Genomic DNA, 20154 nt, shown 5'->3' with positions numbered 1-20154 from the left:
GAATATTATTTAGATTTGTCAGTGTGTACTTGTTGGGTGAAGTATCCTAATGTTGGGTTGTCTTGACCAATCGTTGTACAGAGAGACCAAAGACACCTGAGTATTGTTTAGTAAGTAATTCAAACTCTCCTGTTGGTAATTTAAATTACATCACTCTCCCGCCCCCTCTCATTTTATTGCAGTCGAAGTTCTCAGAAATCAAGAGGCCCTTCCTGGGGCTAACACTTTATTTCTATATGAGAAATATAGATATCTTAATAGTCTATTAAAGGTCTCCTTTTTCCTCTCAAATTTTGGTAAAAAAAAAGTTAAGAGCATAAATTTTCTTCTCCCTTACTGACCAGGTAACTGTTATAGTATATTTTTCTTGTAATCTCCTAGTGCTACGGGATAACAGGACAAGAATTCATCTAGTCTGGTGAAGTATCAATCTTCGTGCTGATACTTGAGACAACATCACTCGGAGAAGGTGCATAATTCTTTAGGCCAGCATGGGTTAGTCATAATGAGATCTTATTTGAGTTCTGAATGTTATTTTTTAATATTTGATCAGGGATTATTTTTAGAGTGAGGTAGCCACATACAAAGTTGTCCTGTCTAACCCTGAGGATGGAGTTTAGTAGGCATTAAAATTCTATCTCTCATATACATATTTATTATCTATTATTATATAAAGGGCAAAATTTTGCACATTTTGTAAAGAGTAAAATTTTTTGAATTGATAAAAAAGAAAGTGAAAACATTTAATAATTCATTTCGATTTTTCTCTTTTTGTTGAAATACCAGATTTAAATGCTTTTTACATTTGAGAAGGGCTGACAAAGATTAAAATATTATCTGTCATATTTCGATTAGACCTAAATAGCATTTAAACTTCAGCATTTAAACTTCAATTCTGAGTACCAAATTTTCATTGTTGCTGTTATATATTATTGGCACCATAATAATGTACATTGATACAATTTATTTGGAAAAGTATGTACTCATATCCAAACAAATGTTAGAAATATTTTTTTTTTTATTATGACTGAAACAAAAATCAAAAGATGCTTTTTAATCTTTAAAACTAAAAAAAATAATTCCAAAAATTGTTAGTTTTCCATAAAATGTTTTGGGATTTAAAAACAAAACAGTATTTTATTTCATAGCTCCTCAGCAGTGTGTATGTATGTATGTATGTATATATATATAATTTTGGAAGTTTTATTTCATAGCTCCTCAGCAGTGTTAATCCAGCACCACCCCACAAAAAAAAATTAAAACATGTTTCTTATATATAAATAATTGAATTTTATTAACATATAACTAATCAATTATATGATGTACTAACATCTTTCAAATGTACCTGGATGCATAGCCAATCTCAAGACTCAAAGGAGTTTTCTTACTCAAACGTTAAGATAATTTTGTGGGGGATGGAAACGAAAAGTACACTTTTTCTACAAAATATAATTTCTATGATAAAAGCTCAAACTTACTATTTTGAGGTACTTATTAATTTTCAACATTTTTTTTTTTTTGTTTTCATATTTTATAACAAATTTCACTTCCGACCAAAGTGTTGGCACATTTTTTTTTAGTTTTCTTTTGTTTTAAAATTATATTCGGTTTTTGTTTTGTGTTCTTTCTTTCTCTGCGATCGTTTTCTGAGGTTCTGCAATGGAGGAATCCTTGGCATTTTTACAGATTATAAAATTGGCTTCACAGTCTAGTGGGAGATGATCTCTTCTCTTCCTTGCAGCCCCTTCTGCACAGGAGAGACATTGCTACGCTCTGCTTATCCATGGTAGGTGCTCGACTGAGCTTCAAGCTCAGGACATCCCCTCCCTTCCGAAAAACCTCAGCAAAAACTCATCTTGCTACTAAGACTTCAAAGAACTCTGCTTTCTTTCTCTACGTACCTAAAATCAAACAGAAATTTAACAAACAAATTTTTTTTCCAAGAACTTCTCTCTGTGGAACACATTATTTCAGGAATACTTCCTGACAAGCTACATGGTCATTTTCAAGTCTAATGTCAACAACTATCTCTAAGAGCGTCTTGTGAATTAATCTCGGTTTTCAATCCTTTCATATCACTGTTCAATTATTCAACTAAAAATCTCACAAGTGGTGAAGTATTAGTATATAAAAAAAATAATGCTTCGAGACTCATTTCAGTCTTTAGTTCAGTTTAAAAAAGAAATGTTTATATATTAATGGCTTTTTTCTAGCAAATCCGAGTTTGAAATAAAACATTCTGACATTGCTATTACCTGGTGAACCAAGTGCAAGAGAGATTCAAATAATTGCACTTAAAGGGACGGTTAGAGCCTTAAAAAGATCTCTTGGCTGCAATGTATGAGATAGCGGGTGAATGTCTGGCATCCAATAAGATGCCCCATCTCCAGCTTAAACAAAATTAAATTTTTAAAAATTTAATAAAATTTTTTTTGTTTTTTAAAAAATCAAGCTAATATAATACACCATCAGTAATCAATTATATTATAATTTTTGTATAGAAATATGCTTAAATACAAAAATCAATTCATTGAAAATAATGTAAATCAACCAATTTTGCTGGCAACAGAAATACCAAAGAGGAGCAAGCCATGTAAGAAGTATAAACTATTGTATCTATATACCGTCTGTATGTTTGTCCAAGGTGATTTTAAACCTGGAAATGTCAGGCATTATGATCACTGCCCCTGCTAGAAACACTGACATAGAATGCCTTTCTTCTGATACGCAAGCTGCGATGGTACTTTGCAGTTGACTGTTGAATTCACAACTCTGCAGTAAGTTGAACATTTTCTAACGGTAGTGTCATGGACTCTTCTAATCATTATACCCCCCCCTTCCGGTTCTAATACTCTTGTGCGGGAATTACGACCAACGTTGAATTACCGACTGTCTAACAGAAAATCTTGACAACCATTTCTTTGTATCTACTTTCTTGTACAATATATTCTTTTCTACCTAAACCTGTTGTTCGAGTCTTTCTTTGACTCTTTCCTATGGCCACAACAGGTAGATTTAAATTCCCGTTGGTGACGGTAAGGTATAACCTGAATCGTATTTTAAAAATGTTTCAATTAACAAATTGTTTAATATTTCTTGAAATTAAAGGAAATCGTTGGCTTAAAATAATTGACAGGTAAAACTTAACTTAAATCTGGTTATAGTTTTGTTAAAGTATACTTTAAGAAATATTACAAAAGGATTATGAAATTTAATGATTCCATAGATGTCCCCCCCCCCTTTTGGGTGGCGGGGGTGTCACTTTGTACATTCCATTCCTTTTTCATTTGTATTTTTCAAATCTATTATTTACCATCTTATTTTCAAATCTCTCATTCACCATCTTGAATTGTTGACATTTCATGCGAGTCTCTTCCAAACACACGAACACACACACACACACGCACACACACACACACACACACACACAGTCGATGTACGCATGCTTAAACAATCTGCGATGAATTGAAGATTGTAACAGAAGCCACCATTTTCTTATTTGTTTGCTGCTAATAAATATTTATTTCTACACTTATTTTTTTTTTCTTATTTTTGTTTGTTTGCTTATTTAGCTCGATTTGAATATTTCATATTTAAACAAATTAGGTGTTTGTTTACATTTAATCATTTAGACCAACGCATTTCGGGTGTAAACATCGTGTCATGTCAATATTAGTATAAATTCCAAAAATTATGCAAATATGATCCAGCAGAAAAATAATTACAAGTATAAAAATAGTATTTATTAATTTATCACGTTTTAGTATAGATTTTAATATGAAAGAGTTATGCTATCAATTCAATTCAGTATAACAAACAAGGGAGGTAACCGTTGACTTGAATTAAGGGTCTGCCATCTTTAAACACAATATCTGGGGATCTAATTCTGTCATTTTATTTAAAATACTTCTAGCACACCATTTATTGGATCATTTCTTTTTTTTTTTTTTTTTTTCCATAATTTTTGGAAATTATACTAATTTTGTCATAACATCTAGGTACTAGTGATGGGAGGATTCCAATATTTTTCCCGATTCTAATACAATTACCGATTCCGATTTTTTAATGAATTTGTATATATTTAACTATAGTTATTTTTCCTTAATTACTATAAAAACACATTAAATGTGGAAATATTTTCCTAAATGTGGAGTAGATAATCTATGGATTTTAGTTTTACCGATATTTTAAAATCAATAAATATTTACTAATTTATCATTACAACCAGCAGTGGAAGATGTTGCTTTAAATAAAGTCAAATAAAAAAAGACAATTATAAAAGAATCATTTTTCCGTTCTGATTTTTTCCATTTCCGATTCCGTCCTAACGCTAGTAAGTATGTGATGTTTTCACCTGAAATGTGTTGGTTTAAAAGATAACCAATGTAAACAAGACCAAAATTTATTTCTATATATATATATTTTTTGTGTTTAATTTTTGTTCTTCAGCATGAGCAATGTTACGAAAAAAAAAAATTTTATTCGAATAAGGAACAATTTTTTTTCCTTTTTATATTTCCATTTTTTTTTTTTTTTTTTTTTTTAATTCGATGCTCTTGGCTCTTAATCATAATTTAAAGTTGACTTTTGGAGAGATGAAATAGTATGACTCTCTTATCAAATGGATTCTACATAACTTATTTTTTTGTAATTTATTAATACATTTTTTTTTAAGAACATTCAAATATTTTTCATTCTGCATCATGTAACCAGCAGAAACTGCCATTAAGTCAACTTTAGAATACAGACTAAGCAGCTTTGACATCTTTATTACATTTATAAGTACTTTTTTACATCAGTGATCATTTAAACCTACGCATTTCTGGTGAAAACACGATTACGTACTTACATGGCAAAATTAGTATAAAATCCCAAAAATTATGGAAAATGATCCAGTAGATGTGGTCGAATTATTTTAAATAAAATAATTCGACAGAATTACATTCTCAGATATCGTGTTTAAAGATGGTGAACACAAGTTTATTTAAGTCGAGGGTTATCTCCCTTGTTTGTCATTTTTCATAATTTTAAGATTTTTTACGAATTCCATCATGACATGTAAGTATGTAATATTTTCACTTGATATGTGTTGCTTTAAAAGATCACGAATGTAAAAAAGCACCCATTTATGAAATTGTTTTGAACATAAAGTGACTTTTATTTTCCGTTCTGTTTTGGCTTTAAAAGACCGAAAGGTACTTATAGTGAATACAGGCAATACTGAAATAACATCATTTAAAAACCTATTGTTAATGTGGGAAGGGAAGGGAGTTTTGTAATTATTTTGTATTTTCACCTAATAATTTAAACAAAATAGAATTTAACTTAGAAAAAAAGTGTGGTTCATATTCTGCATAAGTACCAACAAAAAATAAGACAAGTGCATAGCGTTAACAAGAATATGTATTTAACAAAGTACTGAAGTCATGGGTTGTCAGACTGCTTCTTGATAGTGACAATTTGTTACTATCATTATTACTATTCATAGATTTGCAGAGTCCATGTAGTGACGGAATTAAATCACCATGACATATTGCTTTTGAATTCTTGCTTTTTTTTTTATCTAGTTATACAATTTACTGTTAATGATATTTCATTTCATTTGAGATACATATATTAAAGGTTTAACAATATTAAAAAAAAAAAAAAAAAAAGTCTCTTTTCCCGTAGAAATAATTTTCATTATCAAACAAATGGAACGAGGATGCAAATGCATGGTAACATTTTGATGCTACTAAGACCGCGCTTCTTTCCTTTAACAATTACAAAATATCTGACAAAGAACACCTTACTTGAAAGTTCGTCGTTCAAATTTCTCAACTTAACATTCATGGCCAACAAGAATTGAAAACATACAAGGACATTGCCAAGGCTGCTGCAGAAAAAATGGACTCCCTCTATCTTACTTGAAAATTACTCATACCTGAGAGTATTCGCCCATGCATGAAGTATTGTTGCTTCATCTGGGTTGGTGCATCTACTAATAGTTTCTGTCTTAGACAGGGTTTCAAAAAGAGTCTCAAATCTAATATTTCCCGCATTATCAACCAAACTCCAACCTCTGTACCATCGCAACAATGCTGCATCCCTATGCTCTTTTTACAAGTGCTTTAATGGAGTTTGCATGGGGTATGGATAATTTTTCCTGGAACATTTTTTTTTTTAAATCTGACCCAATTAAAAAATTGACTTTTTCAATTCCTGTGCAGATTAAATTCTGTCACTTTCAGGTTTTCAGTACAGCATAAGAGAAATGTGGACGTTCAAATTTGGCAGATGTTGTGTTTTTCTATTCATAGCATAATAATATCATGTACTGAAATATATGGCACGACTGAATTATAGACATAAAAGAAGGATAAAGAAAAGATGATGCAATACCTAATTTTTCTCATCCCTAGAATACCATTATCTTCATGTCAGCCGGGTTGCCCAGACCAAATTAACTCTTTCCCTGTATAGGTCTCTATCTTCCATAGCCTTAGGAAAATTTTCAAGTTGTAAGCAAGTGTCTTCTGTCAATAATTTTGTGTATGTCTTGACAGGTCTTACTCGTTCTGGGTTTAGGCTCCCACAGTACCACATCACTGACGACCTCATCTTTTTTTTTCTGTAGCAATGTCCGGCATATTATGTTCTTTGTTCTCATATTACTGAAGAGATCCTGGACAACCGACCATACAGACAACTAATGTTTTGGTGTGTTTTCCAGTTTAACACTGCCCGGAGCATTCTAGTCTAAGTTCTATCTAACTTACTTTCAAGATTTTACTGAGAGTTTATGATGGTAAACCATAAAGCAGCACCGTCTCCACTACAGCTCTAAAAGTTTTTCTTGACCTGTACCAAGAGGGCAGATGTTCATATAACTGTCAGACAAATACTAAGCAAGATATATTGACATTAAAATCCTTTGAGATATCTTTGGACAAATGGTTGCATCATCAGTTTTGTCTATTGACTGTAAACATTTTGGTATTTATGCGGAATAAGGATTATGAAATAATGTTATTTAAAAAAAACCATTTTAACATGTGAAGCGTTTTCTTTTCTTTTTTTTTTGAAATACAACTTTTTTGTAATAACAATTTAATAAACAAAAAAAATTGAATTTAACTTGAACATCTTATCTGACCCCCCCCCCCACCCAAAAAAAAAAACACGGTTTTTATTCTGTATAAAATATCAACATTTTTTGCTGAAAAATGTTAGTATAAAAATGAAAAAAAAAATTTTTCACATGACTAATTTTACTCTGGAGAGTGAAATTTAGAAATTTAAAAAAAAAATTGAAAAAACATTTTTTAGATTTTTTGTTGGCATGAAATCTGGATAAAACCATATAAGAATCAAAAGGTCATTTATAAACGTAAACAAAAATGTTTGTTTTATTTAAGACTAGCAGAGCAACCCGGCATTGCCTAAAACCATAAAAAAAAAAAAAACTGAAACTACCCAATTAAAAGTAAGAGTGCTTCTAGAGCACTTTTATATCCAACAGTGTTTCTTTTCCTCCCCACCCTTCCATAAATTAAAGAGAAATGATATAATTTCCATAAAAGTTCAAAGAATGACTAGTCATATTTTGCTAAATAAGTATATGATTACATCATTTTCATTCAAAATTATTACGTAATTACATTGAAACTGCAAAATATATACCTCCACCCCCAGCAAAACAAGGACCAGTTGATTGTCAAGAATTACATTTTTTTTTTTCTAATACTATACATCTGGAGCAACGCCGATGAAGAAAATATAAACTTTGTGGGGTTTTGGTTAGTAGTTTTAGAATTTTAGCTGGGCATACAAACATACGTGCATGCACACAAACTGGTCTTTATTTAATAGATTAGTTAGTACTTATAAACCCAAATGAATTTTTAAAAATAAAGACAAAATTTTACTCTTTCTATTTGCTCTTGCCCCCCTCCCCCTCTCTGTCTCTCTCTTTTTTAAGACCAGGAGCCACTCAAAAATTAGAATTAATCTGAACGGAATGATTATCAGTTGAAAAATGAGGAAAACTGTGGGAGTACTAGCATTAATCAATCATATTATTTATGAAGCAATTTTAAACCAGTATATGTTAACATTAGGGTTGAAGACAACCAACTTGCTATCAAGAGGGAAGTAGTCCTGTAGCAATGTGTTCCATAGGAAGTCCTTGCAAAGAAGCCCGTCTGTGACGAAGCTGATCCAAGCTTCCTCTGTTAATTCTTGGGAAATTTTCTTCACTTTACCTACCTTTTTTAATGTTCCGAAAACTTTAAAATGTCTGTACTTGGTTTATATTATATCAAGTATGTTGCTTTACGAGTCAAATATCACCTAAAATTTGGACTGTTACGATATCTGAAGCAATACCAGAGCACTTTTTCCTGTATCTTGACAACTACAAAAACTTTCAACAATTTCCCTTATTTATCTGTGCCTTAAGCTAAACATAAATCCATATGTGCCTAAAGCCGTCTGTGAAACACAATACTGTTTGTCTGCTTCCCAGCTGGTTATAACATGATCGTCTTCAAGTCTAATGTGAATAAATTCCTATTGAGTCGACCATTTAGATAATCTAACCCTGCCCAAGTTTCACCGTGAATAATCTTGTCTCACCTGTACCTAACACTTATCCTTCAGTAGCCTCCAAAAAAGCTAAACATAAATTCATGGGAGTTTCCAATAATCTCTAACTCCCAAAAATTAAAAAAAACAAAAAAAAACTATGTAGATATTTAGAAATTTAAATCAATAATTGTATTTAATTCGAGGTGAGGGAAATTTTGAAATTGTCGCATTGCTAGCCTTTACACACACCACTAAAATGTCAGTAATTTAAATAAGACAAAACAAGGTCGATTTAATGGTTACCAATGACCTTTTTCTTACCAACGCTTGTTGTTCAAAACGGTTTTCTGTGTTTGCCACCAATTGTTGATGCTGTTCTTATTTTTAATGGATGATGCTAATCGGTTTCTCTCTACACTGTTTGTGCAGAAAACATTGTCTCCAACTGAAGAAGAACTTCCACCGCCTCCACCTGAGTTGACCGACAGCAACCAAGGTGGAACGAAGCGCACATCAACGCCTCCTGTAAACAACACCGATCAGCTGTCTTCCCACCCAGCCAGCAGCTACAACACAAACACACTCCCTACAGCTTCCATCACCAAGTCTGCTGAGCTCGATGATCAGGAAGACGGAGAACATGTAAGTTGCTTTTTTTTTTTAATTATATTTCTTTAAGCTGATGCCTCAAACTTTCCTTTGAACTAGCCAGTTTTCATATGTTATTGTTGTACCATCGTATTGACAATATAATAACCCACTTCTCTTCAATAAAGAAAAAAAAGATTACTTAGTCCAGCCAGGATAACTGCTAATAAGAAACATTTTTAAATAATCAACTAAAAGTAGAAATCGCCTTCTGCCGATAGTAAAAAAAAAAAAAAATTTTTAAATGTAAAACCTTTAATAGACATTCGATAGAGTTAAGATCTTTCTTCATCCAAATGTTAGCTTTTATCAAGAGTAGAAAATAGATTTACTTTCGCCGGCCTTGTAACTTTTGTTTGCCTTATTTTGTCCTTTAATCCTCACGTTCCATAGGGATGTTTCTGACAAAGAGGGAAGAATTGCCATTTTCTGTATCAGAATCTATCTAACACTTATTGTTGGCTAGGTTTTGACCTTGAAGTAGTATTTAAAAAAAAAAAAAAAATATTATTTCTATTAGCTCCTTACATCAAATAGTTCATGCCTTGTATGGAGTGATTTCCATATACAGTGGGCCCCTCTACGTACGAGATTAATTCGTTCTCAAATGGAGCTCATATCTTAAACAAATTTTTCCATAAGAAATAACCGAAAACCAATTAATCTCTTCCCGGCTCCGAAAAGCATCCAAGTTAACCCTAATTACATATAAAACACATCTCCCTGATTACTAAAAACACATTCAAATAGTAATTAAACATAAAAATTCAGTAATAAAATAAGATGATATTAAGGAAATAAAATAAATAAAATGTGTTTATTATGAGCATTTATCATGGAGGAAGACTACAGTGGTTAATGGAGGTGAATGCATGGTGGTGGTGGAAAAGTGAGGAAGGTCACTTGGCCACCTAGTGGTAGCATCTGGAAACTCTTGTAACTTGGATTTTCTCTCCTATGTAGGTCAAGATTTTTGCTCAGAAGACATCTTGTGTCTCAAATTTCTCATAAATAAGGTAGCTCGTATGTAGAGGGACCGCTGTTTAAGTGTGTGTGTGTGTGTGTATATATATATATATATATATATATAAAAATTAAGTGATGGGGCAGTTCCAATATTTTTTTTTATTCCGATACTATTACTGATTTTAATAGAATTACCGATTACAATGCTTTAAAGTTTTGAGTTGTTTTTTTGGGAGAGGCAAGTTGCCCCCCAAAAATAAAATTATTACATATAATTTTCTAAATATATACATACACTGATGGAGATGATCTATAGATTTTAGTTTTACTAGTAGTTTAACCTCAATAAATATTTATCATTTCATCATTAAGACAAGCCATGCAAAATTAAATTTTAACTAAAAACAAACAAATAAAAATAATGAAAATCATCTCTTTTGTTATCCGAAAATTGACAAAAGTTGATTCCGATTCCGATACACCAAACAGTTCTTATTTTTTTCGATACCTGATTTCGATTCTGATTAATGATCCCAAAAAGAGTAAGCAACCTCTCCCAACTGGCAACAAACACAAACTTCATTATATGTACACAGCATCTTTCATCAGCTCCAGTCTGATCACTAGAAAATATCTTTTGTTTATAGTCATTCTTTGAGCGCAAATTTCATGCAATAAACAAATATTTCTTTATGAAGTTAAAAATGTTTTCAGATTTTTCTAGTCTGCATCAGTTGCGAAACAGATATGCATGAACTTTGTTTTGCTTACGGCATTGATCACTCTACCGTGACTTTTTGTTTGATCATCTTTCAATTGTTGATGAAACTTGTTTTGATCTAATGACCGTTTATATATGTGGCAAATCAAACTTGCACACGAGATGCTTTCAATAAGTTTCCAAACTTTTTCGTATCGGCACATTTATTGATACTACACACATGAAACTCTAATCCCCTTCAAAGTAATCTCCTCCGGATGCAATGCACTTGTACCATTCTAACAACTTCTGGAAAGTCCCATGGAAGTCTTCTTGATAATTTGTATTATTATTCATCGGACTACTGTTCTTATTTTGAGTGATTTTCACATTTCGGTCGATGTGTATCTTATCGAACTCGGGAATGTTTCTGTCGAACTCGGGAATTTGGACGGAATTGTGAGCGGAACCCTTTATTTACTTCACGGGCGTAGCATGCTCTTGTTCCGTCAGCCATGACTGGATAGAGGTCCTAAGTAATTCGCAGATGTATATGAAGTAAATAAATTGCAATTCCGTCCAAATGTCCGAGTTCGACAGAAACATTCCTGAGTTCGACAAGATACACCTGAAGAAGGTCGGAGGTTATATCGACCGAAACGTTGTGAAAATCACACTCAAGATGAGAACAGTAGTCTGATGAATAATGATACATATAACCAATCCTCATCTCAAAAATTCAGAAACGAAATACATTTTCTTTGTTAAATTATCAGTTTTTTGACGTTTCTGAATTTTTTAGATGAGGATAGGTTATTCGTATTATTTTGATTCATCGGACTACTGTTCTCATTTTGAGTTATTTTCTCAGTGTTTGTTTCGGTTGATTTAACCTCCAACTTTCTTCAGGTGTGTTTTGTTGAACTCTGGAATATTTCTGTCGAACTCGGGAATTTGAACAGAATTTCGAATGGAACCCTTTGTTTACTTCACTTGTAGCATGCTCTTGTTTCGTCAGTAATGACTGGATAGAGGTCCTTAGTAATTCGCAATTGTATTTTTGGGTAGTCCACACTGAGGATTGCACCTTCAACTTTCAGGAGAATATCATTTTTTACAACTGATTTTTCCAACCAGTTTTCTATTTTGTATATCAAATGATGCTACTATTATAATAAATTATCAATTTTAAAAATTACTTTACTTTCCCTCACCTCAAGTTGTTACTTTTGTTAAATAACATTTTGTTTTCCTCGTTTAATCAAGAGAATCCTTTTATTTTCTTATCAATTAATATCTTATATTTCGTTTAAATACGTTAGCGAACAGCGCAGGCGTTTAACCTAAGGGAAATAACTTCTTTGGCAGTTTACATGGTTATCTCCCTTGTTTTATCCAAATAACTACAAATTTTTTAGCTTTTGTAATTTTTTTTTTTTCTCATTTCTGCTACAGTATTATTTCATTTTCTCGTATATGAATTCATCTTGTATTTTAACTTTATTTATAATATAAAAGCAATTTATTTATAGCTAAACATTGAACATATTGAAAATTCTCTACAACAGATAAGATTCTTCAAGATAAAATTGATAATTTATAGTTTTCCTTCTAAAAAACCTTTAGAGATCATAGTACTCGGTCTGTGGCCTATGGGCCAATATCACAGTGTAGTGTCTATTCTGATGCTACACTTCACTTTTTCTGTCCTCTGGGGAAGAAATCCTTCATGACTGAGACAATTTTAATTTTTGTTCCTACCCAGAGATTTTCCCCACATTAAAAACCGACTTTGTGTCTAACTCTGCCCTCGTAGAGAGATAAGTTAATAGTAACATTGAGATTTTAATAAAAACACTTAAATTTATAAACTTCAGTCTATTGATTGGAATCAATTTTAAATGATTTATGCGTGGGAAATAATAGCTTAAAAGATGAAATTCTCCCTCTCTCATATAATACACTAATAACTTTAACTACTATATTGGCATATAAAATCATTTAATTTGGGCTTATATATGAAAGACATATTTTTACATTAAAAAGCTATTTAGAAAAAGATAATTGTTAAATAATTAAAACCTTGATTTCATTTATTTTAAAAATATTTAGCTGTCAATTTTTTTTTTTTTTACCATAATAAGATAAAACAATTTGATAAAAAATCTAAATGGTTACAACTTTAAACAAAGAAAAATTTGTTTTATTCACTTAAATACTGTTTTAGCTGACAATTATTTTCATGGAAGAATGTTATTGTTTCTAAGTATTAATATTTGTCGAATCAAGTGGACATGTTTACAAAGTCAGAAAGCGGCACATGACTTTAGGAAATATTTTCTTTTTCGCAATTGCTGAAACCGGACACAAACTCTGCAACTTCACTCTAGTGTGTCTTCGAAAAAAAAAAAAAAATGCATTTCAGAGAATAACATTACATACTTATGTGTCATGCTAAAATTTATGAAAAATGGTCCATAAGAAAAATAAAAACAATTTTTCAAAGTTTCAATTTCATTGTAAATTAAAAAATTTAGATGCTTGAAATCAGGAGAAGATAACTTCTTTCAAGTCTGCCATCTTGCTTATTCGTGATAATACTACATGCTTTTTTTTTCCGAAAATTAGCTCTAGCTCTGGATTACGTTTTGTGAATTTGGGAATTTATACTAAGTTCAACATGACACGTAAGTACATAGTTTTTTCCCTGAAATGACGTTGTTCAAAAATACACAATTGGGTGGGACGAAACACTGTAGTAAAGTTGCACCCAAACTCCCCGTCTCAGTTGTTGAGACACTGCAGCCTTTAAAATGCTTCTCATGCTTCTGGAAAGTCATCAAAATGACATTTGATGAATCCTCCTTCTAGACACGCATAAATTCAATTTGGACGAGTTTTATTACACCTGAGCACTATATACAAAGTTTTTATTATTTACATATTAAGAGTTTTCACACAAGGCATTATCAGTGATTGTACACTTGCAATAACAAGTGATGTTCCCTAGAATCTGAGTGATAAACATTTTCACACTTCTAGTAGTATCCACCTGTTTTGATAACATTTTGCGATATTGCTAACAGCTGTTTACCATATATTTCTCTGGAATTTCAGTGAAATAAACAAAGAAACCTCAATATATTACTGATTTCCATACTTTTTCAGTGGTGGTCTGTTTGGTGCTCTTCGTCCTTGTTTTTTACATTTTTCTTGACCCTTCAGGACCATTTTGCATGATACCAGCCAAGGATGATGCCACCACGTGTTTGTGTATGCATGTTTTTTTTTTTAGAGGGGGGGGGGGATTGTGGCCTTTCTACTAGTGATGGGACGATTCCAATATATTTTCGATGAACAATTCCTTACTAAATTACCAAATCTCATTCTTTATAAATCTCTAAATATTGAATTTTAGTTATTTTTCCCCGGTTACCGTAAAAACCTAGGTTAAAATGTACAGATATTTCCTTAAATGTAAAAAATGAACACTTGCGGGGGGGGGGTGCTATAGATTTTAGTTTTACTATTAGCTTAAAATAAATAAATATCTATTTTATTACTATGACCAACAGTGGAAGATTTTGTTTAAAGCAAAATCAACTAAAAAAGAAAAAAAGGAATCGTTTTTTGGCATTGAAAAATAGGCACAAATTTTATGATTCCGATACCATCAAAAGTTTCGATGATTTTTCCTATTTCTGATTAATCGTCCCAACACTAATTTCTACCATGCATGTCTGATGTGGATGAGTGTGATTTCTGTCCTTTTGAGCTTGTGCAATATTCTTTCTGGTTTTGTTTTATTTCTATCTTAATTTACATGTGGCTCGCATTCATAATTTATATGGGATGATTTCTCCATTCAAGAGTTTTCTTTGATTTATTTTTACTCTTTTCAACATTGATGTCCATTGTATAATCTCAATCTTCCCTTTGATACTTATTTCTCCTAGTCTTTCACGAGAAATAGTATCATTAACGTTAAATTATACAAATAGATGAATAAAACTACTATGGGATTTCCACAAATTGTGCAAGTATATTAATATCTGCTTTCTATTTTTCATTTATTGATTTGAACATTGAATATTTCGTTTATCATTTAAACATTGAATATATTTTGCATCAAATTTGTACATCTGTGTTTACGAACCCACGATTTCCACGGAGTTATTCGGGTGAGCCCAGCGGATGACGGAAGAAACCGGAAACGGTTGACAAATAGTTTTCTTTATATTAAGACATTATTTTTCAATGTATAACTTCATGAATCATGAATTTCAGTTGTTGTCGCCATTCTTAACATGGGAAGGGAGGTTGTAACTTTTTTTTTTTTTTTTTTTTTTTTTTTTGTAATAAGGCTCGCCCGGGTATTTCCGGTTATTCTCGTCATCTGCCGGGCACACTTTGTGAAAATCTGGAAATCGTGGTTTCATAAATGCTGAAGTATCATCAATTTCTATTCTTCATCCATTTGGAACATTAAATATATCGTTCATCAGATGTAATAGAAACATGTTCAATACAAAGGAAATTAAAAAAAGAAAGCATCTGGATTCAAAATAACAACAACCTGGCAATACATAAGTAAGGTCTCAATCAATGTAATGAAGCCATTATTTCTGAAAGGTTCTGCTGAATCTTTGATAAATCAGAATGATTGCAACACAAAATAACCATCTTCAATTTGATTAAATCAACCATAGTTTCAAGTTGGACAATAACATTTTGATTTTCTGCAAGAAATATATTTATTAAAAACTAGCAGGAGGCGGGAGGTACCTGGTCTTGCCGGATTGTAAAATTCACTTGAATATACTTCTAATTCATGCAGATTTCTGTATTTATTATTACAGAGCCAATTCTCTTTTGAAAATTATATTGTACCTAATATATAGTAGTGATCTTAAGTTAAAAAAAAAAAAAAATTACTCTAGTGCCAACAGCTAGAATCGAAACCAAAACATTTAGTGCTCCAGATGCGTCTCCTACTGATGTAGCTATCAAGAGATAGGTAACAAAGATTTGATATTAAATGACTTGAAGAAATGAATTGAATTTGGGCATGCACAGAAAGAAGTAAAAATATGTTGGCCAGTTGAAATGAACTTATGTTTGTACACGTAATTCATCCATCCAAACAAAGATTTACTCGTTATAAACCATCCTTAGTGTATAATTACTATTTCACACAGGCACATGTATGCATACTCACACACACATCTACTATTTTATTGGTCCCCATCCCCCCGACAGGGAGGGTGAACCTGTAAATTCACCCTACTCCGTTCGTCCGTCCGCACTTTTCTCAATAACTACGCCTTGGAATTTTTAAAAAAATTTTCACAAACATAAAAAAGTAACAAAACGGATTTTCCGGGAAAACTCTGGTTGCCTCCTATGGGTGCCTTTTGGGTTAAAATGGCTCAAATTGACACTTTTGTGCTTATTAAAAAAAAAAATTGATGCCTTGAATTTTTAAAACTTTCTGAAAAGTTGTAACTTATTTCTATATAATTTTGTTTGTCTATACTTCGCGATAACTCTTGGTTGTGCCCCAGGGCCTCTTTTAAGGCTAATAAAAACACTGCATTTTTGGGACTATTTTACCATATTTGTCCAAAATTTTCTGTGTATATCTATTTGGCAGTTTTGCATGGTGCTGAACTCAAATTTAAATATGTTAAGGCCTTGGGGGCTAAATGTTGGTGGGGGGCAAATGGTGGACAGTATTTTCATTTTTTGCATGGTGTAGAACTGAAATTTACATATGTTAAGGCCTAAAACTGCACCGTTTGTTAATTTTCACCAGAATTTGACGTTCCATGGGGACTTTTGGGGCTAAGGTGGGGGGTGGCAAATGCTGGATTTAGTCATTTTTTTATGCCTCGTTCACTGTGCACTCACGGGACACCATGCATACTTCGATTGTTTATATACTAGATGTACCTGGTGTTAAACATAATGTTAAATTCCTTTTTAAAAAATAAAAAAAATTTTTAAAAAAACTGAAAGAAACTGAAACATTGTGCATGCGAATATTTTTTTTTGTAAACAGTTCACTTGTAAATAGAAGTAAATACTCGATCTGAGATCAAAGCCAAAACAATAAATACAAGTATGATAACTATTAGGCCAGCTTGCCATAATCTTTGAAAACTGTTTTCAAACCTCATGAAACAATCGACAAACAAATAAAATTCTGATGAATCCCAACTCAAAATTTTTCAATTTTGACCTCTTAGTAGCCCATTTTACCGGATGAAATCTGATTAAAAAGTTTTCCACATGTCTGAATACCCTATATACCAAATTTCAAGTCTGTAGATCAGATTTGTTGAGTATATACGTTGAGATGAGTCCTTACACATTCTCACTTTTATAAATATACTAGCATGGGTGCCCGGCGTTGCCCGACTTTGGAGGTGTATGCTGAACAAAATAAAAAAAAAAAAAACGGTCAATTTTTTAAAATTTGACCCCTATTATGACCCCCTTAACATTTATTGTTTTGGGCTCAAATCAACTTAAGTTAGATCCATGTCCAAGGAACCTATATGTAAAATTTCAAGTGTTTAGACCCCAAATTGTCGGAGGTGTTTGGTAGAGTTCTCAAAGGTCAAATTGTTGAACTTTGACCCCTTAACAGCCAAATTTCTGGCCAAAAACCGATCACAGATTTTCCCAAATCTCAGTACCCTGTATATCAAATTTCGAGTCTGTAGACTGAAAATTGACAGTTATTGCGTAGAGGAATACACACAGACATGTTCACACACACACACACACACATATATAGATAGATAGATAGATACAGTTAGGCACAATTTAACATGAGTTCATTGTTATAGTTAAGATGGTCTGCTGTTTTTAACTTCAGATTTCTGCTTTCATTTGGCTGGATAATTAGACATGATTAACCAGACACAGAAAGTCATTATTAACATGAGTACGCGAGGGGGTGATTTTACATTATCTGAGAGGAAGAGAATCATTAATCAGAAGGGACCATATCTTGCTTGTCTCTATTGTTCTATCTGTGAAGCAGAAACCGGAAGTTATAAAGAGTAAATAATCTTGACTATGACTGATTTCACTAATTCCAAAGAACAAAAGACTTGGTAATAACACACACATATATATATAGGGTAGTTAACAAATAAAAAAAAAAATCATTTTTTTTCTTTACAAAGGAATCATTGCTTATCAAAGCCTGAAGGCCACTTGAGGATAAGAGTTAATGAGTGTCAGTAGTCGTCAAAACAACAGCATAATGATCAGTAGTGGTGGGAATTGAGTAGAGATTGATTAAGAGGACGGTTCAACAAGAACTTGTTTACATTAGACTTGAAAATGACAATGTTCTAGTCAGTTAAAAGGTAATCCTGCAGTATAGAGTTCCACAGGTAGGCAGTTCGAGGAAAGAAACTTTGTTCACTTTAAAGAAAGTTACGGGCGTTTAGAAAAAAAAAAAAAAAAAAAAAAAATGTTCAATTAAAATATATATTGTTTCAAAGACCCAAAGGAAAAATATTAGATTAATATAGCGATTATGTAGTGGCTATGAAATTTAGAGTAATTTAAATGCATAACGAAATAATGGCAACCAAAACCAATGATAGAAATAAAATTAACTCCAATCTCTCCCAAAGGCTATTTTCCCCATACAAACCAAGGAACCATGTCTTATCATTAAGGTTAGTTTCTTGCACACAAACACCAATAAACACCGCATTGGCTATTAAAGCCAGTTTCCCTGTTTACATGACATTTTGACAACAACAATCATATCTATCGCTTTGACAACCATGGCAACAAAAACATTTATCGCCCTGACAACAATCTCATCATCCTATCATAACAAAACTTTAAGATGAGTGTAAATTTGTTCATGCATGATATGAATATTAAAAATTGATCAATATACGCGCATATGCAGTTAGATGTGCACATAAATAAAAGTATGAGTCAAAACCGACCACCGTTTCACTAGAAAGATCTTCTGATTTACTATAAATATTGCATGGACCACATGCATCTAAATGTATGATGTGTAAAGGTCTCGCATTGAATGCCCAGTGTGGATGATGCTCAGTACAAATTGTTTAATACGAATGATTCTCAGTACAAATGATGGCCAGTACGGATTATGCTCAGTACAAACGATGGCCAGTAATGAATAATGCTCAGTACAAACGATGGCCAGTAATGAATGATGCTAAGTACAAACGATGGCCAGTAATGAATGATGCTCAGTACAAACGATGGCCAGTAATGAATGATGCTCAGTACAAACGATGGCCAGTAATGAATGATGCTCAGTACAAACGATGGCCAGTAATGAATGATGCTCAGTACAAACGATGGCCAGTAATGAATGATGCTCAGTACAAACGATGGCCAGTAATGAATGATGCTCAGTACAAACGATGGCCAGTAATGAATGATGCTCAGTACAAACGATGGCCAGTAATGAATAATGGTCAGTACAAACGATGGCCAGTAATGAATAATGCTCAGTACAAACGATGGCCAGTAATGAATAATGCTCAGTACAAACGATGGCCAGTAATGAATAATGCTCAGTACAAACGATGGCCAGTAATGAATAATGCTCAGTACAAACGATGGCCAGTAATGAATAATGCTCAGTACAAACGGTGGCCAGTAATGAATAATGCTCAGTACAAACGATGGCCAGTAATGAATAATGCTCAGTACAAATGGTCGACTTTGTAGTTCAACTTTTTAAGTTTAAAAAAAAGATAATCTTTACTTTTGGAACTACCCTAGTAGTAGTAGTACACTTGTTTTTTTTTGTTTTTTGTTTTTTTTGTTAAACTGTTTTTTATGGGTATTTTTTATATATAGGGAACCATAGCAATGTGTTAAAAAAATAGAATTTATAAATTTTATTTTAACAAATATGTCTTTCTATCCAAAAAAAAAAATATCGATATCTAAAATTTATAAATTGTATTTAACAAATAGTTTTCTATACTCATACAAAAAAAAAAAAATATAGATACACACACACACACATCCCTATTGCTGATTCTAATTTGCGTTGCCATGCCATAAGGCATAATACATGGTTCCTTTTTACAGTAGGAAGTTCACTTTAATATTGGCTAATGAAATGGGGGGGGGGGTAATAAACACTTCTCTTCGACAAGGAAAAATTTAATTTTCTAAATCTTACATTCAAATAAATTTTGTTTAGTTTAATTCTATTGTTTGTATTACCATAAAAGTAATTGTTAGCTAAA

General features: G+C 32.1%; 1 protein-coding gene across 18 annotated transcripts in view; it reads left to right on the top strand.

The window, feature by feature from the left end:
* Positions 1–20154, top strand: part of LOC145287959 (disks large homolog 1-like) — a 909452-nt gene that overhangs the window by 315025 nt on the left and 574273 nt on the right. For 16 of the 18 annotated variants that reach the window (XM_080135923.1, XM_080135919.1, XM_080135921.1 and 13 more), the window contains one exon: positions 8998–9210. The exons of the other annotated variants lie outside the window; for them this stretch is intronic. In XM_080135923.1, the coding sequence (XP_079992049.1) occupies positions 8998–9210 (213 nt within the window). The remainder of the gene's footprint in view (positions 1–8997; positions 9211–20154) is intronic. 18 annotated transcript variants of the gene reach the window in all.

The sequence above is a fragment of the Euprymna scolopes genome, chromosome 11 (genome assembly GCF_053919585.1).
Source record: "Euprymna scolopes isolate OS-2025 chromosome 11, ASM5391958v1, whole genome shotgun sequence".
Lineage (NCBI taxonomy): Eukaryota > Metazoa > Mollusca > Cephalopoda > Sepiida > Sepiolidae > Euprymna > Euprymna scolopes.
This window is presented reverse-complemented; position numbering and strand designations above follow the sequence as displayed.